The sequence below is a fragment of the Xiphophorus hellerii genome, chromosome 8, assembly GCF_003331165.1.
Source record: "Xiphophorus hellerii strain 12219 chromosome 8, Xiphophorus_hellerii-4.1, whole genome shotgun sequence".
NCBI classification, from domain to species: Eukaryota; Metazoa; Chordata; class Actinopteri; order Cyprinodontiformes; family Poeciliidae; genus Xiphophorus; species Xiphophorus hellerii.
The window spans coordinates 22,407,601-22,424,203 of record NC_045679.1 but is presented as its reverse complement, the minus strand read 5'-3'; the positions used below and the strand labels follow the sequence as shown (position 1 = coordinate 22,424,203).

General features: G+C 41.7%; 1 protein-coding gene across 3 annotated transcripts; it reads left to right on the top strand.

Annotated features, from left to right (window-relative positions):
• Positions 1 to 2,470: 2,470 nt before the first annotated feature.
• On the top strand, positions 2,471 to 16,603 carry egfl7 (EGF-like-domain, multiple 7). 3 transcript variants are annotated; one of them, XM_032570409.1, is made up of 9 exons: positions 2,472 to 2,711; positions 7,333 to 7,511; positions 7,986 to 8,108; positions 9,292 to 9,404; positions 10,587 to 10,682; positions 10,808 to 10,996; positions 14,602 to 14,678; positions 15,249 to 15,411; positions 16,147 to 16,603. In XM_032570409.1, exons 2-9 carry the CDS (start codon positions 7,432 to 7,434, stop codon positions 16,164 to 16,166), a joined length of 861 nt encoding a protein of 286 aa, XP_032426300.1. In that variant the 5' UTR covers positions 2,472 to 2,711; positions 7,333 to 7,431; the 3' UTR covers positions 16,167 to 16,603. The 3 variants fall into 3 exon arrangements, with proteins under 3 accessions (XP_032426298.1, XP_032426300.1, XP_032426299.1); XM_032570407.1 differs by having other exon boundaries at positions 2,471 to 2,711; positions 15,249 to 16,603; XM_032570408.1 differs by lacking the exon at positions 2,472 to 2,711 and adding an exon at positions 4,199 to 4,356 and having other exon boundaries at positions 15,249 to 16,603.

Sequence of the window (16,603 nt, the reverse complement as noted above, 5' to 3'; positions counted from 1 at the left end):
CCCTTTTTCAAACGTATTATGGTTTGAAACGTCTGCTCCATGCTGTATGTAGTTGATCACAGACCATCGTTTATGAGATTTCTATTATTCTTGCTCTTTGTGAACTTCTAAGATTGCTAGAAGTTCACAAAGTTATAAAACTTTTTAGTTTTATAAGGAAAACTAAAAAGGAAAATACAAAAAAAGTTTTAAAAAAGTAAAATAAAATAAAAAGTTGCCAGATTGCACACACTGTGAAGCGTCCCGGATGATGCCATACATATAAAAGTTGTTTCGGCACGCATACCAAGATCAGTTCGCCACATAGTCAGAATGACAAACGCGTCCTTGTTGTCTGACATCTCTCAGTCTGGGTAAAGGCAGAGGAGGAGCGGCATTTGTCTCTATTCACACACTCTGACAGCTGCACCCCTAAACAGGGCTGTAGGGCCTGTCCGAATGCAGCTCTGGGGCCGCAAGAAAGGCCTGCATAAGACGTCGTTTGGACAAGCAGAAACTAACCAGAAATCCTGTAGTAATTGTCTTTCAGATTCCATTAAATCCTTTAAAGGCCATTCGGTTTTACAAAACTTATTTAAACTTTTCTCAAGAAAGACTTCCCAATGGCATGATACTGCCGTCACCATGTTTCCATGTTTGGATGATCAGTTTAAGATTACATATATATATATATATATATATATATTTTCTTTTACCTCACTCTGACCAAAAAAAAAAAAAAAAAAACTATCCATGATCTCCCTGCTGTGAAGAACTCCACAAAGCATCTGAAAATAAATGACACACATCTTGATTCCATGTAGGTAGCCTCTAAATGTGTTGGGTTGCATTGTTTTTTTGGTTGTTTTTTTTTTTAGTTAGGGGTATTAGAGTACAGGGGAGGCCATCTGCACACAATATTTTTCAGATCAAAACATTTTAGGTAGGAGCCCTCTATTGTTTTCTTTCAAGTTGACAACATATGTGCTGCTTTGTGATGATCTTCTTTCGTATTCAAACCAGACGAATTAAACTGCATAGATGTTTGGTGTCACAAAGTGACAAAATGTGAAAACACCGACGCTGACAGACTCTTCCAATGGCACGCGAAGTTTAATTAATGCCTTTGATCGTCTCCAGCACAAGAAAACAATTCACCTGGCGTCAAAGAATGGCTGCTTGTTCACACTTTTTGCCCTTTTGGCTTTCTATTGTCATTTGGTGGACGTTACCTAAAGTGTTTCCATATTAACCATTTGTCTTGGTTTCATTTTAAGCCATTTTGAAGAAACTGTTTTAGTTCTGATTTCTGAATTTGTGGATATTTTTTCGTGCTCCAACCATGACCATCCACCCCCACCATGCTGGAAGAAAAAAAAAAATGCTAATCTGTAATAGCGCCATACTTTGTTACTTTGTACTGCTTTTTTTCATAGTGATTTCAATTAAATTCATCCATCTACAGTGGCTTGTTCCCATAATTCTTTTGAGCACCAGATAATCAAAATTTCGACTATTTTCTTTTTCTTTTATGAAATCCCGAAACAGCTCTTGGTCTTCCTGAATTTACCCCAACCTTTACCATTACTCAAGCTTCCATTCCTTAATTGCAACACAAACAGAGGAAACGGGCTCCTGAAAATCTTTCGCAGCCTTCATATGGCTTCATCCTGCTGTGTTGGGGGCACCGGTTATTTTAATCTTCATACAGGGAGAGGCCGCTTCTTAGAGGAACAGAGGGCCATTTCTTTTTTTCTTGTCCTGACGAGTCAGAGAACCGATTTTGGATCTTTTTTTTTTTTTCTTTTTCCTTTAATTTTATTTTATGGGCCTTTACTTATGAAACACCAACAAAAACCAAGTCACGTCAAGGCTTCTGGAAAAGAGTTCCAGGAGTCTTTTTGCTAAATTGTTACTTAAAATATTCAGGGTTTTTTTTTACATGTGGGAAATCTTATACATCTACCATAACGTTTCGGCTTGCGCTGCACCGACCTTTTAATGTTTTTGCTGTTCTTCAAACTATAGGCGACTTCAAGGATTAAAGAGGTTTGCACTGGAGCACAGAATGGAAGGGAAGGGAAAAGAAACTCCTTATCGTGCCGCTCTTTGGCTTCAAGCTGCAATTTCCCAGATTTGATCTCAAATGGTTGTAAACATGAGCTTGTGTGAGCCACCCAGCCTTCGGCGGAGTGGCATAGAGCGACCTGGCTCAATAAATCGCTACGAGTAACAGCTGCTTTCTGCTGAGCTGCCAAGGCAGCACAACGGCAAGAGGTGAGGAGGCTGAGGGCACTTTGCCCCCTTCAAGATTGCGGTGCTCCACAATGGGAGTCCGAAAAGTGCTTCAAAATCAGATTCCAGCAGGATGGAGAGTGTTTGTGCAGGAGAAGGCTTTTATCAGCGGCAAACACTCACAGGAAGTCCGGTTTGGGGATTGTCCGTCCAATTCCTGCGTTCCACAGGAAGCTCAGCATAAAAGCAACTGAAACACGCCCAAAGACATTTCATTTGTCGCCAGCCGGCTCGCAAGGAGCACCTCAAATTGGTCGCAGGGGTGGGTTTAAGAAAAAAAAACAAAATCTGCATTTTCAGAGCCCAACGAAAGTCAAGCCATAAAAAGAAACTGGGAGCATGAGGAGGTCCTCTGAGCCACGGGTCCGGCGGCTCGCGCCCGGGGCCGCCTGTCAGCCTGCGCGCGCACACACACCCGGTGAACACATACTGCCTGGGTAAGATCAGCACACAGCTCACACACCTGCATTCTAACAATGTTCTTTTTGCATTAGTCTGTCGTGGACGTTCATTTTCAAAAGTATTACAGGTTTTTCGTTTTCACAGTGTTAAAAGTAACTCTGATTTAGTCAAATACTGAAGAATCAGACATTATTCCCGTTCATTGGATGCATCAAAGCTAAAACACAAAAAAGCATCTTAAAACCTATAAACGCATCTGCAAACGACATGGGATTTCACGCACTTCTTTGAGTTCAATAAAAAGCAGATAAAGGTTAGGGGTGTGTGCTTCAAGGCATCAATGGAAATGATCTTGCAGTTCCTTCAATAGAAACTATAACTCCTATTGGAGAACCAACAGAATAATTGTTTTCTTGTCTTTTCGGATAATTGTCAGTAGGAATTAAATTGCTTCCCATGCAAAGTTTTGCATTTGCACAGCATAACGAGGTCATAAAGTCAATATTGCATAAGCATATATGGTCTTCGATGTAAATATATCATCCAAGACCAAAAGTGTCTTAGTCCGGTAAGTTAATGATAAAAACATTTATTTATTTGTAAATGTGTAGTTAATAATAACTATTCACACGTGTAATATTTTAAACAAATTTTCATAAATGTACTTAATAAATAAACAAGCCGTCAAGGCTTTATAAAATACCTAAATGAAATTAAACTTGAATGCATCAGACATAAAAAAAAAAAAAAACTCAAAGTTTATTATTTCTGCTGTCAATTAGATCCTAAACATGTTGGCCATGTCCACTGACTGCTGGGTGAGACTGGGAGTTAAAATAACACAGGACACCGAGATATTTTAATAAAATAAATAATGAAATAACATAAACTTCTTTAAGATGTAAGGGAAACATTTGGAAGATTAAAACAAAACAAATTACGAATTGCACAACTATAGGGACGTATTTTTTATTAGGTATGGCATTCCAATTATTAAACTAGCTAAGGGCTAGTTTAGCTAGTTTAATAATCAGCTAAGCTAGCTAATTATTTTTAAGACGCACATATCAAAAAAATTATACCATTGTCTGTTTTTATGAATTTATTTAGTTTAACTCTTTTATTATTTATTTTAGGAGATTAAAAATGATTATTCCTAATAAAATGAATAAAAATAGCTTTATTTCGCAAGTGTTTCGCAATTGAGACAAACACATGAAGACATCTTTGATCTTTTGGTCAATATTACGTCACTCAGTCAATTAAGTCTCAGCCTGAAAGCGACTGACTGGCTCTTCTCTACTAACCAGCTGCCTGTCGTCAGCTTGTGAAGTTTTAACAGTGGGTTCTGAACGACAAGAGGGAAAGGGAGGAAAAAATAAAATAAAAAAAAAGTTAGCACAGCGTGTGGCGTGACGTCACCGCGGATCCCCTCCAAATCGCAGCGGGACACCCAGCTGGAGGAGTGGGAGGAGGTCCTCCCATCACCCCCCCATGCGCTCCTCTCTGACAGTCTGAGCTCCGGGAGAAACCTGACTGCTGGCGGAGCGTTATCCCCGGACTTTCACCTGAACAAGTAGAGCGGTTTTACAGAAGCCAGTTTGGTTTCAGTCGTCGTCACTGAAGGACTGTGTTTTGACTGGACAGACTGTGGGAAGGCTGATTGTTTTTTGCTGAACGGTTTGTAGTTGATTTGTTTCCCTATCCGTGCACGTCCTTAGTCTGTGTGTGTTCGTCCGCAGCATCTGTGTTTTTCGCCTAAAGGGACATACCCCCTTTCTCTGTCCGCTCAGTTTTATTTCTAAGAATCTTTAGCGTCACTTCAAGGTGCGGGTTAATGTTACGGGGAAGCGTAGAAATGATGGACGTGGGTCTTGGCGCTCGTATCTTAACATTGATGTTGTGAAACAGCACCACCCGGTGGCAGATGTGAACAATACAACCGAATTGCTTGGAGTTTGTTTGAGTTTTAATATTATATATTATTTTTGTTATTTTGGGGAATAACCCATCAGTTTAGAATTACTAAGTCTGTTTTTGACCTTGGTTTACACTCTTGTCTGCTTCTAAGGTTATTTTGAGACAAAAAGTAGGGGGTGGGGGAGCAGTTTTCTCGAACAGAATATCGTTTTATGACTTTCAAATTGCGTTTTGAAAAATATTTGATCAGTTTGTTATTTTCCGTTTTAAATTTGACCAAAAGAGATGAAAGATTGCAGCAGCAACAACAAAAAAAAATCCCTTTCGTTTACTGCCAAACATCTTTGTTACAGTGCTTACACTGTGCACCACACAAGGGTTGTACTGACCCGTCATTCAAATAAGCAAATAAAAATGTGGTCACAATGACTTTTACTTCCCTTTTCTTTCCTCTTGGGTTCTTTTGCCTTTTGCCACCCACTGGTGGAAGGGCGTCCTGGGCAGAGAGCCATATTTCCCAGTAATCAAAACCCGCCAGTGATAAACAACTCTGTTTATTCACAGTTTGACAAATTTGCTAAAAATAAATTAGCACTGTGGCATCTGTGTCTAATGTTTCTCAAATTTAATCTTCAGATCAGAGGCGTTCACTATTGGATGTGACATTTTTGGAAAAACAAACAGATACAGATTTCATAAATTTATATGGAATCCAAGGTCTGCTTTATACATAAGTAATATGGAATGACTATGCGGTTGTCAAACAAAACCAAGCTGATGTATAGCTCATTTAAGACGTTTATATGCTCACTAGTTAGCCCCACAACAGGTTGTCCAGCATGAATGATGTAAATGAGTTGTGTTGCTTGTGGACTCTTAACTGGAAGTGAATCCCCTCATCAAATTCTCCTTAGAGCCCCGTAGAACTTTGGGCCATGCTCCGATTCTCTGTTTGTCTCAAACACGTGATGTTTATCATGAATCGTTTTAAATGAAATGCACTTGTGAAATGGTTTACTGTTCCACTCTTTTTTGCATTCCGCCTCCCGCTGTAAATTTCTCCCTTCTTGTGTGCAGACACACACGCAAAACTCACATGCACTGGTCGTTTCAAAGTAGGCCCCTCTGCTGGCCCGCTGTGGTTTATGAATGAACACAGGCTTTACGACGGATCTCTGGGCCCGTGGCCAGCGGGGAGGGGTCACACAGACACGCATGCTGTCATCCGAGGATTACCGTCGCCTTCAAGATAACTCCGCTTCTCCGACAGGCTGCACTGTGTTATAACCTGCAATTGCACTCGGAAGGCTTTAATGTGCTGGGAGAGATTTCCCAGGGGTTTAGTATCTGTGTTAAAACTCGACCCATAGGCTGGCGGAAGCTGTTCCCAGGTCAGCTGGGTTTCACAGGTGATCTGGGGTTTTTTTCCTCTTTTTTTTGTAATCTTGTGCAGTATGTAGTAATCTGTGTGAGAGGTGTTTGTCTCTCCTGCCTGGATCTTCTTAGAGTCAGAGAAGGTGTGGGCAGGGCCGGTCCAAGCTTTTATGAGGTCCTAAACAGGGGTACAGTAGAGGGGGGGCCTTTAGTTGAGAGCACTTCCTGTGTATCCATATTGGGTGTTGTTTTTTTTGTGTGCATTCTTTATTCTACATCATTTGCCAAATTTGATATTGTGTTAAAAGTAAGTTCATTTATAAAAAGAAAAAAAAGATTATAAATTAAGACTTTGCATGTATGACTCTCAAAACTATACAAGTTTTCCTTGCTATTTGTAAAATTATTATGAGCTATCACTAAAATAAAAAAAATGTTATAAAATAAAAAGTGAAAAATAACTATAAAAACAGAACAAAGTGAGATTTTTGAACATTTGATTAAAGAAAATGACCTGAAAATGAAATCCAAAACTAGATTTTGTCACTTTTTTCCCCCAAAACAAGCTGAATTAAAAACATGAAGTTGCTGACAATTTTCAACTGAAGAGCATAAAAAACACAGAAAAGCAGCACAAATGGAAATTCACACACACACAAAAATGCAAAACAGACATCACAAAACACATAAGAAAAAACTAGGTGTGTCTCCATTCATTTTGTAAAATATTCTAATTAATGTATTTTGTTTCCTAGTAGTAATTTATTACTATTATTTTGTATCAGTTTTTGCTACAGTTTTTTAAAAACAATTGCATCCTGATTTTTTTGAATTTTTTTGGCACACCAAGCCTTCCATACCTCCTATTTAACCTACCCCCACCACGACAGAGAAGCATCCTCAACTAAAACACGCTTTTCTTCTCCCACTGGTTCTCAACACACATCAATAACTCTTCTACAATCCGCTCTTCACTTGATCTCACTTGACGACTTCCTGCCCTTGAGTTTTAGCGTCTAAAAGCTGCTCTTCCTCACCTTTTTTTCCCCCTCCCCTCCTCCTTATCCAATGCTAAATGACAAGCTTACACAGATTCCCACTGCTGTCTGCACTGATTTAAAGGCTAGTGTTCTGCTCTGAAGCCGGTCCGGCTCTCTGAGACACGACGCAGCTGACGCGCGCTGAAATTAGTCCCGTCCCTCTTCGAGTCTGCGGATAAAGATGACCTGTGGCTTCGCAGGAATGAAGCCGTTTTTCTCTCCGCTGAACTTTTTCCCCAATTTCCCATCCAGATTGTGCAGAAGGAAATGTCATGTTTAACATGCCGTGATCTAAAATGTCTTTTTTTTTCTTTTTACACAGGTAGCTGGGGCCGTCGCAGACTTCCTCCGTCATCCTCCTCTTCCCTCCAAGAAAGAGTGTGAGAGCCCCGGCGAGGGAAACGTGGGAAAGAGGAAGAAGATGTACCAAGAGCTGCTCCTCTCCTCCGCCCTCCTCTTCCTCCATGTGATGGGCACTCCCCAGTTCTTCGGGCATCATGGGTAACGGCACTCGTAACTCTCTGTCTGCGTTTATCACCGCTTGTCATTTGGGATGTTCCCAAATTGCAAACATTCAGGTGGTCAGTCTCCCAGGGGCCAAAGATCAGGCGATTAAGAAGAGAGTAGATTTGCTGTCCTTTTTAGAGCTGATTTGGGTGGGGTGGGGGTGGACAAAAATAAACTCAACGAAGGGTTGAGCGCAGACAGGCAGGTCAAAGGTCAGCTTTTAACCAGGGCACAATCAGGAGCAATTGTACAAGTCGGGGGGTTTTAAATAGACACCGATACTGATATCGAGGTAAGAAAACATGTCGAAAGTATCCATTTTAAGCCCGTATGAGATGAGGACGTTTTTTTCCTGCTGTCGTACAGCACTCGCCTGTTGCTGCACACTGCCACTAAGCTGGCTGAAGAGAAAGGTAAATAGGCAAGAAAGTTGGCTTTAACGTGTCATTTCTTTTGTCTGCTTTCCAGAAGGAGGGCGTGCAGCGGCGACCTCCGACACAATGTCATCCTGGCAACAGAGTCCTACGCCCAGCCGGTGCACAAGCCCTACATCACCCTGTGTCAAGGCCATCGCCTCTGCAGCACATACAAGTAAGACGCTCAGACTTTTGTTTTCTTTTGTTTTTCTTAGTACTCACACAAAGCTTGAAAATGGCAGAAAACATAGAGGGCCGGAGATGGAGGGGGGCAGACCAGGTCAGTTAAAATTTTAGTGGGGCAGAGAATAAAAAAAAAAATGTATGTATTCATTTTGTACTTGTTTGTTTGGGTTTTACATTCATGTCTTTTCAGACATAGTCACCAAAATAAGCAACGTATTTGCATGCAATTGTGTATGTATGGCTGGTAATAGAGTGTTTGGGAATATGGAAGTGCTACTTTTATTTTTCATTATTTTTTTTTCTTGGTGGAATGTCTGAAATAAATTCTTCAGTTCAATTCAACTGAAGAAGATGACTCTGTATGCCTTTCTACTAAACAAACAGGATTCTCTGAGGGGGGCGGTGGGGTCCTGAAGGTTGGCCAACATTTTTCAAGAGGGGGCCATGGCCCCTCCTGGTCCAAATTTAGGTGCACCTCTGTAACAATGAGGGGGGGAAAAAAATAAAAAATCTTCACCCGGTCACAGCGCTGTCAAAACAGAGTTTTAATCAAGGCATCTGCACACGTAAATAACATCTGACGTGGCTAAGTATAGAGACGGAGCAACACATCTTCACTTTCTTTCACAAAAGGACACCCATGCTCACAAACCGTAACTGCACACAGCAGTGGGTCACGATGGCACATAGTTTGAGTGGAATCTAAATATCGAGCACTTTGTGTAACGACAGGAAATGAGCTGCCTGCCCGCAGAGACCAGTGCTTTGTTTATCTTGGACTCCACGCTAGCACCCTCCCAGTTTACCTTCTCCACGTTTTTTTAATCCCTGTTAGCTTTTCTCTCACCAAAGCTCACTTTCGCTTTTGGTCTGTTTTCTTGGGTCCTCATGCAAACATGTCTCCAGTCTCTAGTTTTAGCCTCAATTTATTGCTCTTAATTCCCTCCCACCCCCTTCTCTGGCGAGCTAAACACACCGGGTTCTCAGCAGGCTGCAGCCAAAATAGCTGATTATAGATCTGACTGCTGCCAGCCTCTTCTCTTCTGAACCCGTGGCTTGACTGTTCCACCAAGTTACTAAAACTCACCTATGGTCACACAGTCTCATCACAGAGTAGGCTCTGCTGCACCTCAAATGATCCGTAACCTCTGGGATTTCGCTTGTCTTCACAGAACAACGTACTCGTTAGCTTACCGGCAGGTGAGCAGGATAGCGTCGGCCTCGCATTTCTACCCAGACTGCTGCCCCGGTTGGCGGAGATTTCACTCACACAGCTGCAACCAAGGTGAAAGACGGTTTTAATCGAGGCTGTGTTTAATGGTTGAACTCTGCTGCCATCTTTATTTAGCCTACCTCCAGATTAGCTGGTCCTGAAGGCTTTAGCTGACAAGTAGCCTGAAACGGGCCAAGACAGCAGAGACTTTTAGCAACTTTTAGCAACTTCTATTTCAAAAAGAAAATATTACCAAAACTATATGTATAGTTAGATTTGCATTGGGTAGGTATTTACCAACAACCTGATGAGTGTTTACACAGGAAATGGAGAACGGAGGCGGTGCACCACCAAAGATCTTCCTGTGCGAAACCGCTTCTGAAAATTGGATATTCAAAAGGTTCTGGTCAGAACAACAGTCTGTATCTTTATATCAGCTGGTGCTAAGACGATTTCCACGTCTTAGCACTACAATAATATTTAATGTATATATTAAAGTATATATACTGTATACTTTAATATATGTTAAAGTATATTTGTTGTGTGAACTATTAAAACAGGCAATTACAGGCGTCTTTTAAAAGGGGATCTCTTGCGTTTGCAGATGTTAGTTCTTCTCAGACAGCTGTGGTCCCCAACATCAGAACACACTGCTGCTTCACTGCAGTAAAATGTTATTTTAGATTTATATTTTTATACACGATTATTATTATTGTTATTATTTTCCATTATGCAGTTACTCTAACCAGAAACATGTTCCGTGTTCTAGATGTGTTTCACACAGGAAGACAATTGGTGGCGCACCGTCTCTATTCTACAAAATGAAAACAACCTTTTTTGTGTAAATACAGTGTACAGTACAATGCAAACATGAGGATGGTGTAACGGTTCACATAGTATTCACAAGAAAATATACTGTAGATTGCAATGTTATAATAAATATGATTATAAGGTTTAATTTCCTATACAGAACTCTGAATTTTTTCTTGTCTTGATTCACAGTTTGCTGAACGAAAACAAAAACGTAAACAGGTCCGCATTAGATTTCTTCACTTTAACGGGCCATTTTCATGCGATGCCACGTTTCGTGTCCCTCTGGCTGATCCAGTTTTATGCCAACCAATTTGGCTCATAACGGAAAGAAAACACATTCATTTCACCACAATATTGTTTGCCGAGTCGATTTAAAGTAATAATCACGAATCAGTTGTGTTTTTGTTTTTTTTAATGAATATGTTCGGATGTGCTCCCCAGCTCTGTGTGCAGAACCCTGTGCTAATGGTGGCACCTGTTTGAAACCCAATAAGTGCGCGTGCCCCCCCGGCTGGACGGGACACCGGTGCCAAACGGGTATGCAGAGATCACATTCAGATTCACCTGAGGAGCTGTACTTAAATCCATATGCATACTCAGGACTTACTTTCTTTCTTTCCTTCTTCTTCTTCTTTTTTATTCCTTTTTTTCCCGGCTGTCAGATGCGGACGAGTGCGGCGGGCGGCAGCCGTGCGCCCAGCTGTGCGTGAACACAGCTGGGAGCTACAGATGCGCCTGCAGAGACGGCTTCACGCTTGCGGGAGACGGACGGTCCTGTCACCAGCTTCCACCTCCGTCTCCGACACCCACCCAGGGCAGCCGGGCAGCAGTGGGTGGCCACGCCGACGCGGGTAAACGAGCGCCGCGAACTGCATATTTTCATGTTCTGCAGCAGGACGGTGGAAGAAAACATGACCAGCTTCGCGGTCCATTATTACTTTTGGTACGCGCTATGCCACTCTCAACTCGTACCGTGAGTAATAATGCACTGCGACTGGTGCCGACTCCAGACTGATGTTATGCGCGGCTGGCTCCATGCGGTGAGACTGGGATCATTTGGACTTTGATAATGACTGCATGTCCCGTCGCTGAAGTAAACATCTGCATTTAATCCGGCTCCCGAGCTAATGCACACATGTTTTCACCTCACACACTCCATTAGTTCTCCATTAGAAATGTTAGATTTTTATCTCTTTGCAGGCAAAAGCCTTTAAAGTATTTGTGCATTCTTCTCGTTTTTCAGTTCCTCACGTTAATTTTGCAAACTGAAGTGTGCTTTATTGGGGTTTTATGTGACAGACCAACACAGAGTGGAGCACAATTATATAGTGGAAGGAAAATTATGTGTGGTTTTCAAAAATCTTTACCAAAAAAAAACTTAATTCAAAAATCTAAAATATGCCGTCATTTTTTTGTTGTTGTTGTCAGTCAGAACCACCTTTACCTGCAGTTACAGCTGCAAGCTTCTTCTGTTAAGATCAATATTCAAGTTTTCCAACAAATTCTCAAACAGGTTAAAGTCTGGACTTTGACTGGACCAGTCTTACACATGAACATACTTCAGCCTTAACCGAGGTGACTTCTAAAGACAATGGAAAGGTGCAGCAGTTTTATTAGGAGTATTTAGAAAGACTTTAGAAAGAACTTACAAGGGCCCAAAATATATATATACATATATATATAACCTAATGCATGTTTTGAAAATGTTGTGCTTTGCTTAAAACTCACTGGCCCAAATCAGGTAAGCTGTACTAATATTTTTGGATTTTTCTAAATATAAACACTAGTCAAGTACTTGAAAATTCTGAAATTATTGTACATCGTTTCAGAAACAAAGTGGAGCGTAAAGATCTACCTATAAGTGTGCCATGATTTGCGTCAGTAAAAAAAATCTTGCTTTTGAGTCGAACCCTCGACAGCCGCGTCGAGGCCACGTTGCCTCTGAATGTGGGTCGCGCTAACCCCTCCGCCACCACGGCACGCCCCTAATGTCACACTTCTATAGATAAACTATGTCTGGAAAACCAACTGGAAAGCATTTCCACATCGCAGCTGTGCTCCGGTTTGTGTTGGTGGCTCGCATAAAATCTCAGTAAAGTACATGTCAGTTTGTGTGTTTTTTTTTTATCGTGACAAAAATGTGAAAAAGTTCCAAGTCTTTTGCTAGGCAATGTAGCCTCAAAACAATACACAACCGCCCCCGCCTCTGACTCTGCTTTATGTCTCCAAATGTTCTTGACCCCAAGATTTTCCTTTCAAGTCCCATTCCGAGTCCGCGTTATTGCTCTTTTGGGAAATTGTGCAACAACAACAAAAATAAAAAATAAAAAATTGAAGTAGACGTAGCTCTTCCTGATTTCTTCAACTCTTTCCAGCCTGGGGGATTTTTTTCTTTCTCTCTTTTCTTTTTTTGGTGAGTCACCTAACTGTGAAATCAAAAGGGGGAGATTTGGACGATTGGGGGGGGGGGGGGGGGGGGGGGGGGGATGCTATATCCTGCACTCAGAGTAAAAGAAATATCTGTGCATAAACGAGAGATTGCCAAATCTCCCAGGCCTTCCTCCTCCTCCTCTTCCTCCAAACTCCCCTCCATCTATCAGAGTTTCTCCTGGAAACTGACCACAAGCTCCGAAGGCGACCGTGATGGATCGGCTGAGTCGGCGAGAAACGCACAGAAGAGCGGAAAACATGACAGAGAATTTAGGGATTTTATTTTTATTTTTTGGGGGGGGGGTTTTTGCGAGCGCGTGCCTGCAGACGGGCTTCTGCGAGCCGTTTCGCTCGAGAGACGTCTTTCTATTATCTGCTCATATACACATGTCGGAGGGATGTTGATGGAGATCACGAGTGTAAACAGAGTCTCGGGGAGCCGACTCTCGCTCTGCCAAGATGCATTGGATCGCGTCTAAGCTTTTCAGCCTCCCGCCTTTTTTAATTTTTTTTTCTTCCACTCTGTTCTTGGCCGGGGCTTGTGTTCTCATTCCAGCTCCATCAACTCTGTCTGCTGGGGGTCATGCACCTCAGTTTGTTCCCCTCCCCTCACCCCCTCGTCTCCCAATCTTTTCCCTTTTGCACCTCCTCCTTAGCTTATTCCACTCCAGTGTGGACCACATCTGGGAGAGATTGAACATCTCCCCGTCTGTCTGCGGAGGTGCAACCAGAGAAGTGGAAGGAGAGGCCGGGTGGTGGTGGTGGTGGTGGGAGGGTTGTTCTTAAATCCGCATCCTGGTCAGAGTCCCCGTCTCTGGAAGGAACATTCCCCCCTTCGAGGGGCTCTGAGCCAGACGCTACCGATTCACAGGAGGGTTTGAGCGTTTTCCTCGTCTATTTCTGGTCATTTCGTGTGTCCCCCCCCCCCCCCCCCCCCCCCCCCCGCTGGCTGTTCCCATGGCTTCACTGCCTTGCAAAAAAAAAAAAAAAAAAAGCATTTTTCACTTCTTGTTCACAGAAAGTTGTGAATAATGGTGAAGTTGAAGGGGAGAGAAAAAAAAAAGTGGTTTTAAATAATCATTTTGAATAAAAGTGTCACCTTTGAATTGAACCCTGCTCACTCTGAAATCACTAAGTGCAGTCCAGCGCAACAAAATGACCTCCAGAAGTTGCTTTATTAGTGGAAAAAGTGTGTAACTTAAGTTCAGCGTAAATGCAGTTGTTCTATGAAAGAGTCGGTAGTTTGTTAGAGATTAGTACAAAAAAAAGGTGTTTGTGTTAGTCATTTTATTTTCTATTTGTGGCCCTTGGAAAGATTTTGTATAGTCCAAGAACGGTACAGAGCTAATGATTTATTTTACTTTTGTTTTTTTAGGGGTTGATTCTCCCAAACAAGAGATGTTCTTCTCAAACTGGAAAATATAACTTTTAAGTGATTGTCTTTTATTAACCACATGTTTGGCTTTAATAAGCAAGTAGCAAATTTATTGTTATCAATAAAAGACAAAAAAAAAAAACACTTTTGTGACCCAAAAGTGCTTTAAACCTGAAACTTTGGATGGAAGCCGGTAGCGACAGTCAGATTGGCCTAAATGACCTTAAAACCAATGGAGAATCTCTGGCAGCACCAAAAATGACTGGCAGAAAATTCAGTCGATAAATATCCAGGTGAACTAAAATGTACAGATTTTAGATTTTAATTTGTAAAAAAAACAAAACAATAGGTTGGATATGATGTATCTTTTCCTTGCACGTCATAAACTCCCACTAAGTTGTGTTGGTCCGACACATAAAATCCCAACAAAACACGCTGACGTTTGTTATTGATTTCTTTGCCCTAAATTCACACGTTTGCTTTTGCAGCTTCACAATCCAGTTTTTTTTTTTGTTGTTTTTTTTTTTAACCATTATTATTCTTATTTTTGGTGTCTGAAGCGTTTCAGTCACTCGTTCCTTCCGTGGCCGCTCATGCGCGGTCGCCCACAAATCGTGACGCGTGTGCGTTTGTCTGCGTGTCTCCTTCCAGGAGGAAGCTTCGGCCTGGCGGAGAACGTCACAGAGGAGGTCCAGAGCCTGAGGAACAGAGTGGAGCTGCTGGAAAAGGTAGACGAGTGAGCGAACTCCTGAACACGTGTTGGCGTTAAATAGAGACCCCCTCCCACACACCCGTCCGGCCTGGCTCCACGGGAACCTTTCTTGGTCTTGTGTTGTAGGGGGGAAAAAAAAGAACAAAAAACACCTGAATTATTGTTGTTCCTAATAGCCTACCCTGAAACAAAACAACATTATTTCGCTTTACAAGGTAGCTAAACCTTGTAAGGCGAAACCAAACGAGGAGAAGCAGAATTCAACATCTATGCACCACAAATTTGGAACAAACTTCCAGAAAACTGTAAAACAGCTGAAACACTGACTTCTTTTAAATCTCGACTAAAAACCCCACCTGTTTAGGATTGTATTTGAAACGTAATCAATTACACATTTATTGATGGAACTTGACTTAATGCTGTGTTTTGATTGTTGATTCTATGTTGCTTTGTGTTTCTGTGTCTGTAATGATGTAAAGCACTTTGAAATGCCTTGCTGCTGAAATGTGCTATACAAATAAAATTTGATTGATTGATTGATTGATTGATTAAACCTTTGCACCTTTTCACCTTTCGCTTCCCGCAGAAGCTGCAGCTGGTGTTGGCGCCATTCAGCAGCATCTTCCCGCCGCCGCTGGACGACAGCTTCCCGGAGAAGACCACCCTACTGTCCCACTCCTTCCGGCAGCTGGACCGCATCGACTCCCTCAGCGAGCAGATCGGCTTCCTGGAGGAGCGCCTCGGCACATGTGAGCAGCCGAGCGCTTGGCATTGGATTCCTTGTTGCTCTCAGAAGAAGAAGGGGGAAAAAAATAAATAAATAAAAAGAAGTTAAAAAAAAAAAAAATCACTGGATTTAGTCCAAAGTTACAGGGAAAGTTATTTTCCATGAAAGAAGAGCTCCAGATAGCAGCTAAAAGTGCAGATAAGACGACTGTCTATAATGTAATACAGTTAATAAATGTATTATTATTAATAAAATGAAATAACATGATTAAATCTTTAGCGTGTAACATCATAATGTCCCTGGCTGTGTAATGATAGCTTAAATATAAAACAAAAGACACAAACAAAGTGATATATTTGCTCTTAAATTATAATCTAATTAAGAAAGAGTGGAGTAAAGCGTCTCCAGACGAGTTTCCTGGCCAAGAAAATCTCATCTGGAGAGATAAAAAAATTAGCATCGAATTATAAATGCCGCAGATATTTCCAACAATCAGCCTGAGGCTATCCAAATAACAGTTTTTAATGCTTTTAAAAAAAAAAATAAAAAAAATAATTACAAAACTCCAACCTTGAAGGCTCCTCGTTCGTTCAAACGCCTCTAGAGGCGGGAAGGATCCTCACTCTGGAACGGCACCAGATTCTGTTTCATCTTGAACAGCACGTTAAAAATCTGACATCTTTTTCTTTTTTTTTTCTCTGCTCCTTTTCCATTCGTGTTCATGCTGTCGTAACTCTCTCCACATTCTCTCCTCCAGGCTCTTGTCAGGAGGATTAGCGGACAAGAAGGAAAAAATCGTCAGAAGCCATCTCGGAGCTTTTGTGACGCTGTGACGCATGCACCCGGACAAATGTTTGATTTTTTTCCCCCACCATTCCACAAAGAAAAATTCAGTGAAATTAGTTTTTTTGTTGTTATTTTTGGTTTTCTAAGTTGAGTCTCTCCGTATGGGGTCTTGATTTTTTTTTTTGCAACGGTACCTGCAGCAGCGGGTCGGCCTCGCCGCCCTGCGTCGGTCGAAGCTTGACGTATAGCCACTCGCATCAGTGCAGCTGTGTTCTCCTGTGTCAGAGCTCCACCCTGGTCCCGGGGCCTTTTGCACACATCTGTATTTATGTATTTAAGTTATGGTCACCTGTAGGCATTCCTAAGTGCTCTTAGTTTTGATCTAGTTTTGTAACGTTTTTTTGTAATAAAAGTGTGAATAAAAAAAA

What these genes read in the sequence shown, in the direction of transcription:
- egfl7 (XM_032570407.1), top strand. Translation starts at nt 7,432, where the DNA reads ATGTACCAAGAGCTGCTCCTCTCCTCCGCCCTCCTCTTCCTCCATGTG. An exon ending in CAGTTCTTCGGGCATCATGG is followed by an intron (nt 7,512 to 7,985) that starts GTAACGGCACTC and finishes TCTGCTTTCCAG; the next exon opens with AAGGAGGGCGTGCAGCGGCG. An exon ending in GGGACACCGGTGCCAAACGG is followed by an intron (nt 10,683 to 10,807) that starts GTATGCAGAGAT and finishes CCCGGCTGTCAG; the next exon opens with ATGCGGACGAGTGCGGCGGG.